This window comes from Anser brachyrhynchus (genome assembly GCF_964034855.1).
Source record: "Anser brachyrhynchus genome assembly, chromosome: 3".
In the NCBI taxonomy this organism is placed as follows: Eukaryota; Metazoa; Chordata; class Aves; order Anseriformes; family Anatidae; genus Anser; species Anser brachyrhynchus.
In genome coordinates, this window is record NC_137696.1 from 98,974,069 (window position 1) to 98,996,493 (window position 22,425).

At 40.7% G+C, this 22,425-nt stretch overlaps 1 protein-coding gene across 7 annotated transcripts in view; it reads left to right on the plus strand.

Moving 5' to 3' along the window:
• Positions 1-1,203: 1,203 nt before the first annotated feature.
• KHDRBS2 (KH RNA binding domain containing, signal transduction associated 2) overlaps positions 1,204-22,425 on the plus strand; it is a 378,776-nt gene continuing 357,554 nt past the window's right edge. For 4 of the 7 annotated variants that reach the window (XM_080584882.1, XM_080584883.1, XM_080584881.1 and 1 more), the window contains exon 1: positions 1,210-1,622. In XM_080584882.1, coding sequence (XP_080441008.1) covers positions 1,532-1,622 — 91 coding nt within the window. In that variant the 5' untranslated portion in view covers positions 1,210-1,531. Of the gene's footprint in view, positions 1,623-22,425 lie in introns of all 7 variants that reach the window. The other 3 variants (XM_080584879.1, XM_080584878.1, XM_080584880.1) reach the window with 3 other exon arrangements.

Below are 22,425 nucleotides of genomic sequence, written 5' to 3' on the forward strand. Positions count from 1 at the left end.
TGCGCTGCTTAAGCAGCCGTGCCTGCTTGCTGATGCTCTGATCACATCCTCAGGGGAGATGCTGTCTCGCAGCTCCAGCACAGGCATGCTGCCGAGGCCGCACCCCATTAGCAGGGCACCTCCCCGGTCCCCGCAGAGTGGCGGGGGGCCGGGGAACACGGGGAGAGAGACAGAGATCGGTGAAGCCGCTCCGTGCCCGGCGGGGCGGGAGGCCAGAGGGCAGCGCCGGCGCCTTGGGCCGGCCGCGATTTCGGCACCACAGACAGTGTCGGACGCGGCCTCAACACCACGAACAGCGCCCGTCCGGGTGTTTCAGCACCACGGACAACGCACGGGTTCAGCACGGCGAAGAGTACCGGGGGATCAGCACCGCGGACAGCGCCCGCCCGGTTGGGTATGGGCGCCGCGTTCCGTCGAGACATGCGGACACGGGCAGATGGACAGCCACAGCCACGCAGACACACGCTCATAACGCGCACGCATAGGCACAGCCACGCACGGCCACCCACACGGCCGACACACGGCCACAGCCGCCGGCACCCGCTGGCACGCCGGCGGAGACACGGCGACACGACCCACGCGGGCGTGCAAAGCCCCAGAGCCCCCCACGCAGCCGCAGGTGTGCCCACGCCGTGACACAGGGGCGCACGGCTGTCTCTCCCGCACAGACACAACATCCTCGCGCACGCACTCGCACCTCCACCGCAGTACACGTGCTCGTGCTCCCGCGGGCACCCCCGGGAAGCAGGGCCACAGACACAGCGGCGCGGCCAAGACACGCGCACACGCAGTGGCACACGCACGCACGCACACATACCCCACATGCTCCCGCAGGCTCCCACGGCCACGCACGGCCACTCGACCACACGCACACATACACACACATACACACGCACACACACACACCCATACACACGCACACATACACACGCACACACACACGCGCACACACACACGCACACATACACACACACACACACCCATACGCACACACATACACACACGGCCGCACACCCAGCCCCGCGCCCTCCTCCCCGGCGCCCCTCCCACCCCCGGCGCCAGCCAATAGCGGCGCCGATCTGCCCCGCGGGGCCCCGCCCCCCCGAGGGGTCCCCCACCAATAGCAGCGCCGCGGGGCGGGGAGCCCGCCTCGCCCCGCCTCCCTAGTTAAGGCGGCCGGGGGGAGCGGGTCGCTCACTGGCGGGCGGGGAGGAGGAGGAGGAGGAGGACGAAGAAGAAGGTGGGGGGGGGACGGGTGGGAACGAGCAGTGCGAGGCGCGCGGAGCCCGGCACCCGTACGGCCCCCGCCCCCCGCGCAGCGAAGGGGGGAGGCGGCGCCGGGGGGGCCGAGGGCAGCGCCCCGCCGCGGGAGGGGGCGGCCGGGGCTGCGCTGCGCTGCGCACCTGCGGGGCGCCGAGCGGGGCGGGCGAGGAGGAGGAAGAGGAGGAGGAGGCGGTGGCCGGAGGCGCGGAGCCAGCCGGCGGCCGCGCAGCCCGCCCCCGGCTTGGCCAGCCGGCGCGGCCCCGAGGAGATGGAGCAGGAGAAGTACCTGCCCGAGCTGATGGCAGAGAAGGACAGCCTGGATCCCTCCTTTGTTCACGCCATGCGCCTGCTGGCCGACGGTAAGGCTCCGCTGCCGCCCGACGCGGCCCAACGCCCCCTATCCCATCCCATCCCCTCCCAATCCCATCCCATCCCCGGGGGGTTCCCGCGGAGCCTCCCCGCTGGGAGCAGCGACCTGCGGTTCCCCTGGTGGGGCTGGGCAGGCAGGGCTTGGGGGGCTCCGGTTGCGTTTTGGGGCCCCTCTTTCTCGGAGAGCTCGTCGCGGCTCGTTCCCCGGGCTCAAGGAACGAGGCTGTGGTGCTGCTGGCGCTATTGAGCCCCTAACAGGGCGCTGTGATGGGCGCTGGTGGCATGTGGCTCATCAGTTTCGCAGCACGGTTTCGCCCAGGACGTGATGATCTTGGTTTGGATTCGTGTTGTGATCCGGGATATGCCGCTTGTAGCGTTTGGCTCTGCACTCTAGTTAATTCTGTTCACCTCACTTTGGTCGAACTGGTTCAGGGAATCTTCAGAAAGTTTGCAGTTTCGTGGGTTTTTAGACAACTGCTCAGTGTAGTTATTGAATGTAGGCCTCGTAGTACAGTGCCTCAACTTCCACAGAAGCGTAACCCGGTGGGTTCCCCTTGCACTTCTCTGTTTCTTCTGAGGCCCCCAGTATTCATTTAAAAAATCCCTATTAAATCTGGAAAAGAAGTGACAAAGGATGATGCATAAAGCAAGACAAGCTGTTGAGCCCTTAGATGAGATCAAGGCAAGAAACCTATGGGTAGGCCCTTGAGGGAGTCACAAATTCAAATCACCTCACAGTCAGGGGAAGTGAATGACTTCCAAAGTTCTGTTACATTTTAGGGACAATCAAACTATTTAAAACTTATTATGCTGGCAGTAAATGTCCTTCCCTGTGTCAGCAGTCTGTGAATTGTCTTCCTTAAATACCTGTTTTATTGATTGTGAATGAATGTACTGAGCCCAGGTTTTATTGGAGTGCCCCTGTTTGATAGCTCAGAAATTCAGGGTGAACAAATACACGTTCTGTGCACCTTTTTAATAACTATCTTGCTGCTGAAGTGACAGATGTATTATTTTTTATGGTTGTTTTTCTAACAAAACTACAAGAAACATAAAAGTCTATTTCCTATAGGGGTGTAGTTTTTGCACCTTGCAGTTTAGTCTTTTCCCAGAGGGGGGAGGTATCTGCTGAGTGTATGCATGCGAAAGATAGAAAAAATGCATGAAGGACATCATTGAAAGTGTGCAAAGTAAAGTTTTTAAAATAAACATGATCAAAATGGGTATTTCTAGGAGTCAAACCCATGCAGAAAATGTATTTTGGGCAAATGTGAGTTTGAATAAAAGATTAATCTTCTCTTTTCCTCTTAAGATAACGAGGACTAGGTATATGTGGATTTTCAAAAGATGAAGGTGAGCTGTCTGTGGAAGCTGTAGGGAATGCTAATGTGAAATTCACACCAGATACCTGGCATTATCCTTCAAAACACCATCTGTCAAGCTTTCTAGAGATTCATTTTAGAGTCTAACGTATGATAGCTATTGAAACAGTTTCACTAAAGTAAGAGTATAACTAGTTAAGGAAACAAGAGTGAATGCACTAGATGCTGCTGGGTATAAATAGAAAATGCATGGAACCAGCAGATTTTTTTTGGTGCCAGAAAATGAGTGCAAGGATCTCTGTAATACTGTATTTCTAGGATGTCTTAGCAATGAAGTGATGCTTCCGGGCTCTGGGCTTCTATTCTTTAAAAAATAATATGTGAGCAGTTACATCACAATTGCAACCAGGTGTTGCTTTTGTGGCATACTAAGCTGTCATGATTGCCAATAGATTTTGTATAAAATGTGTAAGTGTAGCTTTGAAGGTTTTGGCTTCAGAGCTGAGAGCCTCAAGCTTTCACTCTGGCTTGAAGTGCTGTGATTTTTCATGTCAGCAGCTAGAACCTGGAGTTGAGAGGATTCACGCTGCTATGTGAAAACACAGAAGGGCAAGCAGACATTACAAAAACATGGCTTCAATTATGACACTAGATTTACTTGTAAAGATAAAACCTCACTTTTCTCCCCATTAATTCTTTGCTTCATTATGCTTATTTTAAAAACAACAAATTTCTTACGGTTTTTGATATCTAGATCTGTGTGTCTGTGTTCTGCAGGTTGACCAGTGTCAGGTGCCTACTTGAACCAGTAGATATTTACCCCTCACCACTGAAAGATGATGTGTAGAAGTAATTTACGTTAGTCCTTATCTAGGCTAGAGCCTCCCTTTTGCAATGTACGGTGAAACCCACAGAAAAGGGATGCTTCTCGAGGCAGAGAATGCACATACTTATCAGACAACACAAACAAAGGTGAGAAAAGAGGTATTAGTGCTACTTATGTATAAAGTGTGAATCATAAAACACAACTTCTCTAAAAATCACAGGTGAATTCTGAAAATGAACCCAGCCTCTTAATGACTAAATGAATACCTGAGTCAGAAGACGTTATCCCTCACTGCGCCCCCCCCGCCCATTCCCCCTGAGGTCATTACCTGTTTTGTGTAGGAATAGCTCCTAGTATAGTATGATTATTTTATCATTAGAAATGGAAAAGCCATTTAGGTCTTCTATTAGAAGGACGTGTGAATTGTGGATGGACGATGATCGTTTGCCTCTGTGTGCATTAGTTTAAAAAAAACTTTTAGCAAAATGCATTGAGCATTTATATTTATGCTATGATCCAGTCAGCAATAAAACCAAAAGACCTCTTTTAATTGTAACTGGTTGCCAAAACCTAAAGGATAGGCAAATCTTTGCTCTTTGGAGAGGATTTTTCTCTTTTAGTTGTGCTATTCTGTGTACCAGATTGTTTCATGTTTGTGCCTGGAAGAGACAGATGGAAGAATCACACTGTTTTGTGGATAGTTTTAAACAATTTTATTGTAAACTGCTTTTTTTTTTTTTTTAAGGTAAGATCATACTGCTTCTAGTGATGGGATCTGTCCTCACATGCTGGATCAGGATAACTACTTGGTCAGATGAAAAATGTCAAAGTGAGGAGAGCATCTTTGAGCAGTACCTCTTGTGCATGAGTTGTGTTTATGTCACAGCACAAACTCGAGATCCAGCCAGATCTCAGAGCTGTTCTAGTGCTACATCCCATTACAGTCCCTAACAAGTGACTGACATACACTGTTTTTGCATATATGTAAATTATTTTAAATAAAAAGTGTTAGTTAATTGTTTATATATTGCTTGGGACAAGCCAACTTTATATTTGTAATTGTGGCTTTGGAAATCTTGTACTGTATATTATTAAAGCCATATCTTTGTTTTCTTATACAAACACATAGGAGAAAGACCTATTGGAAAGAGCTAGCCAAAGAAAGATCATCTCTCCCCATGGAAATATCAGCATTACTTGGGTAATGAGGTAGCTAATTTCTCTCTATATAATGACAGTGCAATTGACCTCAAATTGTCAGTTGGCATTCTGAAGGCAATGAGAGCCAGGCCTCTAACTCTAAACTTGAGTTAAGTCCCTACATTATTCCATGTGGCATAGCATGAGTTTGTCAAACCTCCAGTCACGTCAGTTAGATTCATATAGCTCAGCTTCATAAAGCTCCCTGTAGGACAGGGCATGATTATTCAAAAGATGTATAATTACTTAACATTTACACCCAGTGAGCATTAGTAATGCCTTTCATACAACAAGGCTGCAACAATTGTTCTAGGTAGCCTGAAAACTGCTGATGTAATGCAAATTCCTTTTGTCTTATGATCAGGATTTCAACTGATATTTTTGCATATGTTGAACTTTTTTTTTTTGGACTTTTGGAGATTAATTTGCTTTTCATATGGGAATGCAGATTTCGTTCATAACTGTGTGTTCCTATTAAAAGCCTTGGGGAAATAATAAGGTCACTACATGAGAGCTATTTGTCTCGGTGATGTAGAAAAATAAGATTGTATCCTTAGCCTAAGATGTGAAAGGCTCTTGGTCAAACCTGTGACGTGCTGAAGTCAGGCCTCTGATACTTTTTAGTTTTCTGTAACAAACTACTTGTGAAAAGATATTTACAAATTTTATTACCTTACTGTCTATTAAAGTCTTTGAATTCAAATAAGATAAATATAAAATGTTAATGTAAACACATAGATTAATATTAATCTGTAAGCAGTCAGTTTTCTGCTTGTTGTGTTTATTTTTTTCCTGATATTTATATCCGGTGAGAAGAAATCTGTGTTCATAGAATAGTTTGTATTAATCATTGTTTACTTTGCTGTCCCACAAAATGCAATGTGAACGACTGGAAGGTTGACTCAGGAAACGTGCTGATGTTTAGAGCATGTATTTTAGAAATCAGTTTCATTAAAAACTAGATTTCCAGAGCTATTATTTGGATCTTATTCAGTAAAAGGGGATAGCAGGGCAAACTCTAGATGAATACAAAGTACTTATTATTTTGGTAAAGCAGCTGTGTGCTAGGTATCAGAGACTCAATTCAAAACTTACTGAAGTTAATGGGGATCTTTCTGTTGCCATTTATGGGCTAGCTGGCAGTCCTTACACAAATCTGATGTATTGATTGATGCAGCTAATATATATGGAATAATGAAAAAGGCTATTCTATCACTACTGCTGACTTTTGAAATGAATGTATGTTTCAGTCTTTAAATGTTTTTTTAAAAGGTAAATTGTTGTTTTACTGTAGTATGACAGCATGGTGTGCGTTCATAATCTTAAGGAAATGGTCTGGGCTTTTAGAATGCAATGTAGATAAGTCCCAGGGGATAACTGGTTTTAGCAAAAACAAAATAGTATAAAATATTAGACTGAGTAAATTATCCTTGCAGAGATCTGAAGCAGTTTAGGACCATTTGATCTGTGATCTTAGAAAGCACATCCTTTGAAACACAGTAAATTTCTTTACAAAGAAGGAACTATATAAATGCAATAACTGAAGGCTAGATTCTGATACCCTTATGAGAGAAGTAGTGCTTCACTCTTTAAATGGTGCTATTTGAATCAGTGGAGCCGCTTAAGGTGTGATTCAGTGTGGGAAGCAGAATTTAGTACCAGCTGTTTAAGAGAAGGTCAAAGGCATTTTCTGAGACTGAGGCTTATCTGGATAGCCATAGCCTCAGCAACATTCCAGAATGCACTGTTTTTTGGCAGCATGAATGTTTTACTTGGAAGGAGAAGAGACATTTTATTTGTTATGGGAATTCCTTTAGTAAATTTATTTCATTCTCTAGCTCTCCTTGGTGTATTAATTTGGGGAACACTTACCGCAATTGTCCATTTCTCTTCCTTTGTGCATCAAAATAGATATTATTAAGCTGAAGAAACTCAGAAATTGATATAAGCAGCTGGTACCAAGAGAAGGAGGAATAGCTAATTATATAGCTGAACAGAAAATGAACTGTTAACTTCCTAAGCATTTAATACCTGCATAATATGTGGAATAGTGGCCATCTGTAACCAGGAGGTGGCATGGTTGGGCTCCACATACCAAAATAGAGCTTCATGTCCCAGCACCTCCTGGGAAAGGGCCAGTCTGGCCCATCAGGTACATCCTGTTCTTGTGCACTGGATGTGTGCTTCTCTTGTTTCAGCGATATGCAGACAACATATGCTGATGACCAGATTTGCTATAACAGGCTAGTTGCCTGTAGAATCTGATAGGTTCAATAGTGACCAGTGCATAAGACTCCTGAGAAAGGCTAAAACATGTACATAAAAATAATATGTCTACCTAGCCCACTAAGCGATGCAGGAAGAGTAAAAGAGCTCCTTCGTGATATCTGCTGAGAGACAGGTTTCAGGCTCAATATGTTGGGTCTTATTTCAGAATGCATAAATATTGCTGTTGCTGGGTAGTTCCTGTACAATGCTTGATAAAGTAGGAGGGCATCATGCTTTCCTGTGCCTGGCAGCTGTACCTTAGGCTGAAGGCACTGCCCTGATGAAGCAATGTTTCCTTGACCTGCAGGGTCACTGCAGTAATCCTGCATTTCAGTACAGGGTGAGTGTGCATTTTTTTTTAAAAGGCAATTTTTAACTGTTTCAGTTCAAATCTCTTTTCAACAAGCTACTGAATTTGAAGAAAAAGTCAGTGTCCTCACAGCTGACCTTAGTATATATATTTCTCTTACTTACTCTTGATAAAAAGTAAGTAATTAAAAATGTTTTTCTTGGGGATTAATAAAGTATGTGTAATAGAAGCTGTTTTGTGGACTGATCCTGCCAAAGCGGTATGAAGGTATGTGCTCATCTTTTGTTCACATGACATTTTTCAGCCCTTGGATGGGTGTTGTGGCTTAGAGCTCCATAACAGAATAGGTGAGGATGTGGACAGTTTATAAAATGGAATAAACTTTAATGGTGCTTTAATGGAGCTACAGTACAGTCTTTGGCATATAATCAAATAAGAACTGTGGAGGACCAGACAACTAAAGAACCTTGACACAGGGGTAGAAGTCTGAGGTGCATAGTAGATGGAGATTTGATGGTTTTTCCTCGTACTATGTACCTCCAATGAATACCCTTTCACCTGGAAGCTGAAAACTAATACTGAGAGATCTTTGAGATCTCTGAATGAAAGTAACTGCATAAGAAATGTGTATTCTTATTACTTATGAAATTATTCTTTTTAAATCATCAGACAAAAATAATCCTGGTTATTACAGTCTTCCATAAATTCTGTCATATTTTAATTAGAATCCTGCTGGAACTGAGTACAGCTGCTTCCTTATCCTAGAAAGGTGTCCATAGTGGAACTAATAAAAGCCATGAGGATAAATTATCTAAGCCTTCCGGTAAATTAAGCCAAAAAAAATCTCCTAGAATAATATGTCTGTTCTTGATTTCCAAGTTTTGCTGTTAAAATTATGTTTTTCAGTTTGAGTGCTGAAAAAATATCAAGAAAAACTCATAGCAATGCTATTCTAGTAATACTGAAGGTAGATCATCTGCATTTAAGTAAGATGATAAGAAGTTTTGAGGGTCATATGTGGATCAGCATGATACAACAAAAGCCGCCATAAAAAAAACTCAAGTGCTCTGCTTGTAGTGGGCCTTTCAGTTTGTTTTTTCTTGGGTTAACATGATCCAAAACCTAAAAGACAGAGGGCAGGTCACTGCTGCCTTTGAATTTCTATGCACCTGCTGAAGTGTGCATCAATAGAACAAGAAACTGAGGCTAGAGTAAAGGTTACACCTAGAGATGTAAAGCTCAAGAGCTTTTGATTTATCCAATAATTTGAATTCTGGAGATTGATGTGGCTATTGGAGAAAATAATACTTTATGCTAGCCTGCAAAAGATTGATTTATAATCTACATTCCTTCTTTTATCTCTGCTTTGAATCCGTAAGGAGAAGAATTCTGCTAGTTCTATTGCAGAAACAGTTTGGATTTGCTAGCTGGTGAAGGCAGCAATGTTATCAGCAAAAAAACCAACAACAATGTAGGGGTCAGAGCTGCTGGTTCATAACTGGTCAACTTCCAAAGAGCAGCACTGGGAATGAGAAGAAAAAATGGCTCCCCTAGGAAATTTGAACACTGGAGAAAGAAAACCAAATCCCACTTTGACAATAACTCCTAGTTTAATGCTTTCAGGATTTCAAATACACACTTTCCAAAGCTTTTTCAAGTGCTTGAAGTTAAAGAACTTGCTATGAAATCAGGGACCCTGTGTATGTTTCAGAAATGGCTTTTTGATGTTGAAGAACTTACTTTCCTTCTTACTTCTTAAAGTGAAGATTTTTACGCTCCATATTTCTGAATATCAGAATGCTTATTTTTCCTGATATTTCTGATTGTTTCTGAGCAAATTAATTTCTGGCATTTTCTCTTTAGGATTACAGTAAGTACTTGATGCTGTCTGGGCATTGTGCCACATATTCTCAGTGGTCAGGGAGTGAGCTCCGTAGCTGGGAAAGAGTCAGACTTCATTTTTCTGAAATACACAGGACTGTGCTAATTTGCTGCAGCTAGGAAGTTGCCATCCCTAACTTACCAATTTGCAGTTAAAACTGATTTTTTTTGCTATCTCTACCAAAATAAGCAGCACCAAACCCTTAAGTGACTTACTGAATTACTTAAATGACTTTATTGGCTCTCAGAGGCTAAATTTAGGACTGATAACATGAAGAATTGCAAGGGCCTTTTCTCCAATGTCTTCAGATAGCTGTTCATCAGAAAAATAGTTAATTTTGGATAAATAATGCTTATTATCCTGGTGTATGCATGGGACTGAAGAACTGTCAATACATTTGCAATTATTTCACTAATATTTGTGTGTAAGCTTCATACTTCAGGCTTTATACTTCAGCTTCATAAGCTTCAGCCTTATTTGAAAGAAATTCCTACTCATACATGCAGATCAGGATAAATATATGAATTGTATATCCATATTACATATTTGTTTTTATGCTCAAAACCACCATTGTAAGGTTGCTGTGCTCAGTTCTGGTATTGCTCGGTCTCTTCTCTGATCCTTCACGCTCATGTTTAACAAGATTGTCCTGTCTCTGTAAATACACTATTTTGGAGTGTCCTGTAATTCACTCTATTTTGTTTGTCAGGGGTCCTTCAAATGCTGTGTTGCTGCTGTTACTGGGGTGGCTTTGTTTGCTGCAAATGGTATAGGCACAAACAGATCAGGTTGCAAAATGCTCTAAGAAACTTTTAGTGATTAGTGGAAAAAGAAAGGGATCCCTAAGTAAGCAGGGAATGTCACAAAACAGGTTACATTTTTGTTACCTTTCTTTTTCCAGAAGAACTAAACTTTGAGGTTACCAGGTTATGTAATAGTTTGTATGCACAAACCATCAGTTCCAGTGTTAAAATACCCTTGCTGCCCCAAAGTCTACGAATAATCTGAAATATGTCAGGTACACGGGAATTATGAGTCTAAGCTTTTCCATTGCTGCAAAGATTTTGATGTAATGCTTTTATAATGAGGAACCATTCGTACTGTCAGCTGTCTGAGTGCTTCTTGTGGTGGGGGTGGAAGGAGATATCACATTAGAAAGTGGAAATGGACCAACTTGATTTAAACGTGAAGCATGAGCTTGATTTGATTCTGCAACTGTATAAACACTAAGAAGTCCTGAGCTGGAAATTAAGTAGAGACTAATACCAATTTTTGGCTGCAGCTTTCTGCTTCTTGACAATTTGTCTCTGTCCCTTCTCGTGGCCTTTAAGGGTTTATGAATAATTAAAAAGAGGGAGGAACTGAGAGGAAAGGAACAGAAAATAAAGGAATGGTGGAAAAATGGGAGAAAAACAATGGCAAATTGTTACAGTAATAGAGGAGAGTAGCAGTACAGAAAAAGAAAAATGAAAAAATCTCATTTAATAGGTATAAAATGTTTAGCTACTTTAGCTTTAAGAAACTTGTGACAGCTAGAAATCTCCAACCTTTGAACTTCAGTGAGGACTTCTGGAAGCTTTCAGTTAAGTTTTATTCATCTAAAATGGATATATCAAAGCTGCTGATAAGCATTTGAAAAACACTTATCCATTTATTTAAGAAATTAAGATGAGGTTCAAGTCTTTCTGAAAAGCTTCTGTGAATAATTATCATTTCAATACTGTTGTATTTCATGTGTTTAGGGATGCTATATGTGTCTGTGCCATATATATAACTACATTATGCAGGGATTAAACACAATGTTTTGCAGAGGTGCTCCCAATTTTATATTAAACAGCAACTGAGATTTTTCCTTTTAACCTTTAGAGTTCTCTTGAAATATTATCAGTTAGTGGTTAATCTGTTTACATTTTCTATTTTAAAGAGTAATACTGTTACATTGAACACCTTACACTTCTACTTATAAAGCTCGTCTGCTTCTTTCATAAGGTAATAACCATTCAAACATTGCATTAGATTTTTCATCAGTGTTATGAGCTGCAAGCTTGTAAGCCCTTTTATTTGCTTATCTCAGTAGCCTCATTACAGCTGAGAAGAATCGTCCAGATTCTATTATTTCAGTACAACTCCTCCAGCTTTTTCATTTGCATTGCCTTCCCCTGGCAGCTGACATCTCCCCCAACTGTGCTCCAAGCAGTTAATATAATTAGAGAACTTTCCACTCCTCAACCACTTTGATTCTATTTTATACTCTTCTACTATCCCCACAACCTCAGTCAAGTTTTTTAATTTTAATTTTTCCCATGGAGACTTGAGTTGGAAGTAAAGCTGGTAGCTTTACTGGAGAAGGATGTCAGAAACAGAAGGAATTATGGTGAGAAGAAAGGCAGGTGAGTGGATAATGTATCTGTAGTAGAGAGGAGGATCAGTAGGTAGGGAGAAACTTGGAAAGACAGAGCGGGGCACATCAAAGAGGTGAGAATGAAAATTAAATTGGGAACTCTTTTCCCCTTAAAAGGCCATAGTGCTTATATAGGTGATATACTTCACTTACTATGCACTCATCTATACACTCATCCATACATGTAGATAAATAGTTCCTGTGTGTATATACTTTCCTACAAAAAAAAAAAATATAAAAAATAGTGGTACGGTAATGCATTATCTTAGAGAAAAATCTTTACTTCTATGATTTAATTATTCATGTCTGTAGGCCATACCCCTTTGTGCATGCCCCAGTATGGAGCGGATAATTCAGTGTAACAGTGCTAATGGTGCTTTGATAACATTATGTTAATCTCATAGGGATATATACTTCAAGGCTTACTATTAAAGACGTAGTGACTCCTGCATATCATATATCAATTGAGATAAACTTACACCGGTGTTTGAATTTCTAAACCTTCTTAAGTGTCCCCCAAGTTAAATGTAACTCATCTTCTGACAGAAATGTGGTTCAAAGTACACAAGCTGCAATTATGAAATAACTTCTTAGCTAAGGATGAGATGATAGTTAGCATTTTATCCAGCCATATGGGACTTCAGAGAAGAAAGAAGAGGTATGCCGAGATTATATTGGAAACAGTTTCTATTGTAGTCTCTACCTGAGTAGAGAGCAGCAACCTTCACAGTGATGTAAGCAGCAAGTTTTCCTGTGTCTTTAAAAGTAACTTGTTATCAGTAAACTGAAACAAACAAACAAAGAGATGGTAAAAACTTCAAACTGCAAATAGTATAAAGATTATATAAAGCAGTAGGTTAAAGAAAAAAGGACTTGATTGGCACTTCTGAGATTAGATTGTTTTAAGGTAATATCAATTTTTGCATTTTACTGATATTTTACTGATATTACTGATTTTACTGCATTTTACTGGTAAAAGAAAACAGTTGCAATGACCCTAATTGGGTCATTTAAGTTTCAATAAACGCTAATTTTCCTATCTTAATAAATATGAATGCTTAAAAGGTATTTTGGGTATGGCGTTTCCTATTTGCTACTCAATTGAAAGTGACAGGCTTTCTTCAGTGGTCTCCAAAAATACATTCTTGACTCCTGATTGTACTCACAGAAGGTTTCTGGGGTCTCTGCCAACAGGTAGAGAGACAGAGGACAACAATACTTTAACTCTATTAATATAATAAAGCCTTACTCCAAACCTAACAAAATAATATTAAATGAGATCATTTCCCTAAGCGGAAAAACTATGTACATGCTAAATAACGATACATTGCTAAATAACACTACTTGGTAAAAAGCAAGCTTGATTAACTCTGAAACTGCTGACACCTGTGTTATATTGCCTCTACTTACAACTACAGCTTATGCAGCATGCTACCACTGATACCAAAATGATTTTAGAATCTGAAAGACTATAATGAAAGTATCTTTGAGCTGATCACTTGCCAAGAGGTGAAGTTTTGATATTTCTTCCAACATTGCCCAACACTCAATCAATGAACAAAGACAACAGAACTTCAGTCATGGTCTGCAGTAAAAATTTCAGTGTTATCGCATTTGTCCTAAAAGCTTTGCATCTGGGTAGCAGCTGACTATCAATTTCTCTTCTTGGAAAAAGTAAATGAGTAAGGTAAAACAGTCTCAACCTGTGAGACATCTCTGTGGCTTGTGGTGTTCCACGGGGTACTCTTTGATCTGGCTGACAAATGGCCCTCTGGAATTTAGTCCTTCATTTGAATGCAGAGTAGTGCAAATGTCATTACAAACCCATGACCTCTGAATTCTAAAACTTCCCCCATCTCATGATTTAAAATTATGTAGCCTGAGGTGCATGGACTAGGAAAAGATGTTTGGTCCAGAGGCATGTCACAGCACAGCCAAGATGATGATCAAACCCTGAGTAAGAGTTATTCTCAAAGAAAACCAGTACCATTTTACAGTTACAATTTACTGGAGACCTTTAAAAATAATTATTTGGTGTTTGCAAATATCTGTTCAATGATGTTAGATGCCTAGAATTAAGAATCTTGTATGTGTGTGTCATAGGTTTATTTTTGGCTGCCTTAATGCTGTCATAACAATATTGTTTTTTCCTTAAAGAAAAAGGACAACTGCAGGGGAAAAAAGTGGAGCCTTTAATATCTATTTGGGTTGACAAAGGGATATCTTTCAGCTGTTTTGGACAACTGCACAAGCAAACCAATAATTAGAAAAGATTTACTGATAATTCAGCACTTGAGTTCAGTTAATTTTTAAGATTTTTCTTGTGCCTGAACACAAGTTGTAACTCCTGTTCAAGTTGATTATTTTTAGCTCTGTGAAAGTACAGAATTAACCTTATAGATACTGTATTGTATAAACAGACTGAGAGATGATGCAGCACATACCTTCTTGAGAAAAATTTGGAAGATGTATTTAAGGAACGTAATTACTGCTAATGAATGAAAGAAGCATTCTTCAGATGTTGAAATACATAATCTATCTGATTGATGGTACTGCTTCATTTGAAATGGTTGAATATGCCATCCACACTACTAATATTTTCTGCATGCCATCTTGCTAATATGAGTCATGCCTGAAGATATGTTTAGCAAAATATGATGAAAAACTCTCCTATAGTAGTGGACATGCTTGAGTCTCACAGCTCTTGAAAGCTGGTTTGCCAATACAGTAGATTGTCCGATGGTTCCTTCCTACTTTTAGATACAGGCTTGTTATTGATTTTTTTTAAAGTATTTTAAGTTTTCTTTAGAGCTCTGTGTAGTTCTTTCCCCATATATTTCCTTGTTGCAATATCCCTTTAGTTTGTATCCCTCCATCCCTTTTGTTGCAGCATGTCATAAGGCCCTTCCTTTTTTTTTTAGTTTTAATTTTTCTTAACTAATTCTTCTGCCTTCGTTTTACAAGTGATCTTCTTGTTATGTATCTATCTGAACATACTGTGTCTATATAATTTCTTTTCTTTATTCTTTCATAATCTTTGCACTTTCACTTTCCTGAAATGTTGTCCTGTGTCATGTAATGTCCTTGTTTAATTTACAAATTTAGTTTAGTAGTTTTTTATCACTCCCTGTTTGTCAGGGAACTGACCACTGAAAGACAGAAGTAAATGGTCTGTAAGTGCTATCAGGAGGGTTTGGAATCTCTTTTGGAGATGCCTCCCAAAGTGTCCCTCTGTTCATACTGTGTTCTTGTTGCCTGCTCATTCACAGTTTCAGCTTGGTGCTGTAACCTTTTCCTTCAACATGCCCATAAAGACACTTTCTGTTGTTGTCACTACTGTTTTGGTGACCTCTGGCCTTTTTTAGTTAAGTATCAAACCCATCATCTCTCTGACCATTCTCTCCATTAATTTCAGAAGTTTGTGATTATCTCTGCAAGAATACCAATCAAGCACTGTTCTTTCTCTTGTAAGAATGACTGTCTTTTACTGTATCTCTTGCAACACACTCATGTTCTAGGCATGTCATTGGTTCTTAAACAGCAAGCTGTTTCAGCCCACTTTCTGATTTTATTCTACCTTTTATTCACCCACACATTGTATTTTAACTTCAACAACTGTCAAACACATTGTTGTACAACATGTATCTTAATCACTCTTCTGTCAGTTGTCTTGCTTGTATTTTTGGCTATGATGTACTGAATTCGCAACTTCAGAAAACTAAGCAGAGAGACAATAACAGCCTGCACACTTATCATAGAACCACAGAATGACTTGGTTTGGAAGGGACCTTAAAGATGACCTAGTTCCGACTAGGTGATCTTTAGGCCATTGGCAGGGATGCCACCCACTAGATCAGATTGCCCAGGGCCCCATTCAACCTCACCTTAAACAATTCCAGGGATGGCGCATCCATAGCTTCTCAATACCAACATATCCTGTTTTTCCAAGTTAAAAAGAAGACTGGTATATTCAAGTTACGAAATTATAGGGCTGCAGCAAAGAAGACTGTTAATGAATAGGAAGGACAGTGAAAGGGGAGGGAAAAAAAAAAAAGAAAGAACACTGGGCTGGATAATACCAATTTTGCTTTGAGGAAAAAATAAGATTTTGAGCTGGAAACAAAAGTATACACATAAGACACCAGTGCCTTTCACCTTTGTGGGTGAAAGTTAAGGAACACACCAATAAGGGACAACATGTGGTTGGGGTCTACTGCAGGCCACCCGATCAAGGGGAGCCTGTGGATGAGGCATTCTTGCTTCAGTTACAAGTGTCATGGTCGCACACTCTCATCCTGATGATTGACTTCAACCATCTGGATGTCTGTTGGGGAAACTACACAGCAGGCTGTAAGTGATACAGGAGATTCCTGGAGTATGTTGAGGATAACTTTTTGGTCCAGGTATTAGGCAAACTAACCAGGAGGATTTCTGAAAATTCATCTTAGTGTGCTGAGAAAATAGTGACGGTGGTATGCAGGAATATGCCACATAAATGTACACCTGACTTGTCTTTTTGGTGCTTGACAAAAGCTAAAAATATACTTTTATTGAAAAATGTTACTTTGCTGCCATTAAATACTCTCGGTGATAAGTGAAATAATATAGCTACAGCTGTTGTCATGTTACTATATGTTACCTTACTGGCTGTTAATCACACCTTAATATTTTAGCTTTCTCCATAATGGATTTTTTTTTATTAACTGTGGTTTGTCAGGTACTTGTTTTATAACACCTATTCCCAATGCTCTTATCTTGCTACTGCTACTTGTCCTTTCAGTGGGAAAGGGCATTTCAGGGAAGATTTACTGAGGACACAGATGGGAATCTTAGTCATCCAGTTACCATGTGCATTCTTTGTCATTGGCATGGTCCTATTGTTGTGCAGCACCATTTGAAGAAAGGTTTTGCTTCTGCAGAATTTTTGCTCTGATGATATCTAATGCTTTTTTTTTTTTTTTGGAGTCTGAAATCGTGACCTTCTCTAAGAGTTTTGTGTAGTTATATTAGAAAACTTGCTGCTGGTGTTCAAGCTAGGAGTGAGATCATGACAAACATTCTAATTTTAAACATATGATGCAGAGTGTGTATAGAAAAGTGGAAAATGTGTATGCATTGTCAAAGCCACTTTTCAGTCTTGGGATCCTCCATGTCCATTGTTTGACATCAGTTTTCTTCTAGAGCTTTACAAAATTTGAGATATAATGGTAATGGTAAAATGATGCTATTAAAGTAAATGGAGTTAACTCTGCAGAGCTGGTTGGTTTCGGGTGGTCTTTGCATGGTTTGGAGGTAGTGGAGAGGAGAGCAAATCATCATCTTTAATGTCCCATGAAGAAGAATTTTCTTTTCCTGTGAATTCACTCACATTGCCTTCAAAGTACAAATTCTTCTTCCCTTTGTAAAGACTTCTTAGACTTTTGCCTGGCGTGACAAAACGTACGTAAACCAAAAAGCAGTGCCATTTAAAAATCTGCTGATTCAAAAGAATAAAAGCAAAAAAAGGTTTAATGGTTTATAAGAAAGTTCAGGTAGAAAAAAAACAATTAGTTGTCTCGTGTTTAAACGGAATTTCCTGTATTTGGATTTGTGCCTATTGCCTCTTGTCCTGTCTGTCTCTGGATACCACTGAGAAGAGCATTGGTCCAACTTGTTTGTACCTTTCCTTCAGTTATTTATAGACGACGCTAAGATCCCCCCTGAGCCTTATCTTTGTAGGCTGAACAGTCCCAGCTCTCTCAGCATGTCCTCATGAGATACTCCAGTCCCTTCATCACCCTTGTGACCTCTCCAGTAGCTCCATACCTTTCTTGTACTGGGGAGCCCAGAACTGAACATAGGACTCCAGGTGAGGCCTCACCAGGTCTAAGTAAGATCACCTCCCTTGACCTTTTAATGCAGGCCAGGAAGCTGTTGGCCTTCTTTGTGACAGGGAAACATTGCTGGCTCATGGTCAGCTTGGCAACTGCTGGAACTGGCAAGTTTTGTTATGCAAAACTGCTTTCCAACTGTTTGGCATTCAGCTTGTACCAGTGCATGGCGTTATACCAGGTGTGGGACCTAGCATTTCCATTTGAACTGTTCAAATAGAGTAATTCATTTGGAAGCGACCTTCAGCCCTTTACAACCGCATGTATCACTACAGGTTGGGGGATGACCTGCTGGAGAGGAACTCTGAGGAGAAGACCTGGGGGTCCTTCTGGACAACAGGTTGGCCATGAGCCAGCAGTGTGCTCTCATGGCCAAGAAGGCCGATGGGATCATGGCATGCATTAAAAGGAGCGTGGCCAGCAGGTCAAGGGAGGTGATCTTCTCCCTCTACTCTGCCCTGGTCAGGCCTCACCTGGAGTACTGTGTCCAGCTCTGGGCTCCCCAGTACAAAAAAAGACAGGGATCTCCTGGAAAGAGTCCAGCGGAGGGCCACAAAGATGGTACGGGGCCTGGAGCATCTTCCCTATGAGGAAAGGCTGAGAGACCTGGGTCTGTTCAGCCTGGAGAAAAGAAGACTGAGAGGGGATCTTTTCAATGTGTATACCTGAAGTGTGGAAGACAAAGGGGTATGGCCAACCTCTTTTCAGGGGTTTGTGGGGATAGGACAAGGGGTAATGGCCACAAGTTGAAGCACAGGAAGTTCCGCACCAACATGAGAAAGAACTTCTTCACAGTGAGGGTGACGGAGCACTGGAACAGGCTGCCCAGGGAGGTTGAGGAGTCTCATTCTCTGGAGATATTCAAGGCCAGTCTGGATGCCTACCTGGGCAACCTGCTCTAGAGAACTTGCTTTGGCAGGGGGGTTGGACCCGATGATCTTTTAAGGTCCCTTCCAACCCCTACAATTCTGAGATTCAAAGATCATCTATTCCAACTGCTTGACCTCTTCAGGGCTAACCAAAAGTTAAAGCACATGAAGGTACTGTCCAAATGATACTTGAGTACTGACAAACATGGGGCATCAGCCACCTCTCTGGGAAGCCTGTTCCAGTGTTTGACCACCCTCACAGTAAAGACATTTTTCCTAATGCACAGTTTGAACCTCCCCTGGTGCAGCTTTGTGCTGTTCCCATGTGTCCTGTCATTACTTACCAGGGAGAAAACACCAGCACCTCCCTCTCTACTACTTCTGCTCAGCAGGTTGCAGAGAGCAATGAAGCCGCCTCTCAGCCTCCTTTTCTCCAGACTACACAACCCAAGTTTTCTCAGCCTCTGTTCATAAGACATACCTTCCCACCCTTTTACCAGCTTTGTTGTCCTCCTCTGGATGGTTTCAATGACCTTAACATCCTTTTTATACTGTGGAACCCTGAATTGCACACAATATTTAAGGGGAGGCCTCACCAATGCTAAATATAGCAGGAGAATCATTCCTTTTGATGGGCTGGCTATGTTGCATTTAATGCATCCCAAAATGTCATTTGCCCTCTTGGCTGTCAGGGCATACTGCAGGTTCATGCTGAGCCTGCTGTCAACTGACAACCCCAGATCCCTTTCTTCTGAGCTGCTCTCCAGCCACTTGTCTCCCAATCTGTGCTTGTGTCCTGTGTTACTCTGTTCCAGGTACAGCACCCAGTATTTACCCTTGTTGAACTTCATGTTGTTGCTGATCGCCCACTGCTCCAATGTATCTAGATCCCTCTGCAAAGCTTCTCATCACTCCTAGGAGTCAACAGCACCTGCCTGTTTAGTATTATTGGCAAACTTGAGGTTCCTGTGAATGTCAATAAAACCCTGTTTTATCAGTCACTACTACCAGTGTTGTCATCTGCAAACTTGCTGGGGTAGCAGTCTGTCCCATCTTCCAGGTGAAGAATGTTAAATGGTATTGGATCCGATATGTGCGTTGTAAGGGCTTTAATCTTTAATTGAATGCTACCCTTACCTGGATTCCAAATTTATTAATTATGAAGAATGTAGAGAAAACATGCAAATATTGACAAGATAAGTGAATAGACTGATTTTTCCCTGGTTTATGATCTTCCCTATGCACTTAATGGAGTTAGGAAGATTAGTATGACAAGTAGAACAGTAGGAGTCTGCACATATTTAATTTGATGCAACCTGTTCCTCGTGAATTGCTCAGAATACATATTTGTCTAACAGTTACAGGGCTACTTCCAAGATAAGTATTTAACTTCCTGAAGATTTTTTTCTGTATTTTCTCCTTTTGTTATGATGTTTCTTTTGATTTTTACTGTGTATTTTTTAATACTAGTCTGTTTCAGTCTGCTAATCTAGATTCAGTTAACAGCCTCTTCTGGTATGTTTTAGTTTGTCAATGATTGACTTCCTGTATCTTTCTTCATAGTTTTGTCAGTGGCATCACCAGTGTTTTATGCTGGACTCTGCTATGTTGACAGGCTTTAATTAATGTTGCCTTCATCTGAGACTTCAATTATCAAATTAAGATAAATTTTAGTTATTTTCATTGTCTTAGCATAATTATGGCTTAAAAGAAAACTGATAAATTCATTTTTATATGTAGTTTATCTAGTCTTACTTTGAAATATATTGTAAGCACCATAAAGAGGGTGTTCATTACAAGTGGGATGACAGAGGACTACTGCAAGTCTGCAGACCAAATAAAGTATTACTGTCTTCAACAGTAAGTTTAAGACTCTCATACTAATATATATGGGTGGATGTTGAAAGGGAATAGTATAAGTTTTACCTAGAATCATAACACCGAGTGACTGCAGCTGTTTTTCTAGCTCACATAATGAATGTACAAGTGAGGAGTACTAGTTTGCTGACTCCACATTGTGGATGCCTCCTCTGTGGGCTTTCTGCTCTCTTCCAGCATATATATTTATATTTGCTTACAGTGAGATCAATGTTGTTTAATTCTATTCATTTGATGCTGGAACTTTTTCTCCAGATTCAACAAGGCTAAATTGCTAACCTACTGCAAAGGTTTGAAAAATAGTTTCACAAAACTAAAGCAGCTTACTAACATTAATCTCTAGTGATGATCATATTTGCAAGCTGAGTGCCTGTTCCTGGTTCCTGTTTGCTGTAAGAACCTTTATGTTCAGTATGTTGTTTTTGTTCCCCCCCCCCCCCCCCCCCCCCCCCCCCGATGTCCTAACTTCTTTTTGCTGGAGTTGTTGCCTGCAGTAAAGAGTTTTATTTAAAAAATGTGATATGTCTTTTAGGGCATGATGGGCTGCAGGTAGTATTTAAACTGCCACTTGCCAAATCACGTTTTGCTAATCATTTCTGCATTTAGGTCAGATCATAAAATTGCTACTGGAAGTTCTTGCAGCCAGCAAAGAAAATGAAATGCAATTATCTCAATGACACCAATAAATATGAGCTCTTTAACCTGAGCTTTTAAAGGATACTGCTATAAGCCCATATCCATAGCAGTCAAAGAGATAATTACATTTTGAGTAAGTCAAACATCTGTTTTATGTTTTATAAACTGTAGTAGTAAAGCTTTGTTTGATCTTCAGCCTGAAGTGTCCCCAGCAGATCACCTCAAAGTCCACCAGGGAAGTGGAAAATTACAATTTAGACATCAAACTGTAGGGGACAAAGGGGAAAAATGATGAAACTTAAATTTTTTTATGCTATACACTTTCAAATTTAAGTACAATATTGAAAGTTTGATAGGGTACCCAAAAGTTGTGAGTAGCAAATATCTTGTGTGCATGTAATTTCAGCATAAATCTGTGTATGTAGCTGACAGAATTTGAGTAAAACCAAACAAATTCCTATCTTGTTATACATTTTCTCTCACTATCTTAGTGCATTGTTTTAAATTCAGTTTTGTTAAATTGTTCTTTCAATTTTACCAGTTGAAAAAATTAGAGGGGACATGTTTTGGCAACATCTTTCCAGATTTGGAAAATTGGAAAATTATTGGAAAATTGGAAATTTTTCCAGTGCTACCAGCTACCATAAGGCAATTTCTTTTGCTCCACTTGCACTACTGATAGCTGAGGATGTGATGGGAAGATGCTCAGCCTAGTTAGAAAGACTTGATGTCACTGATGCATGGTTCGTGGACCATGGTACGGAAAGATAACGGCCTTATGTGGAGCAGATACAACTTCACTCAGGATTGTTTGAGCATTGTGCCATGTCTTACCTAGTTTAATATAAATTTCATGAGTTTCAACTAATTTGCAAACACCTCATTCATCAAGGTGTCTTTAACCTGCTTTTTCCCAAATCTGATCCTAGATTTTTCTCTTTTGATGGTAGTCTTACCATGTTAATCATCTTATTATAGCAACCTTATTATTTATTTATTTATTTATTTTATTTACAGAGACTGAAATAAAAAGAACTAATTAGCTCTGGGTGTCTTAATATCATTTGTTACTAGCTTTAACTTGCCTCTTGCTAGTCGGAAATAGGGTTAGTAGGGTTTGTGTACACTTCAGTTTACTCTAAAAGCATGACTTGGTTTATGTTCTTGACAAGAATTAAAAAAAAAATGAACAGCACCATTCCTAAAACACAGTGGTAGTAAATCTAGATATCTTCTCTATGGATGAACTTCTGAATTTTTGAAGTACAGATTTTCAGTTATATGAAACACCAAATTACAACATGAAACAGCTGAATAAGAAAATTATAATA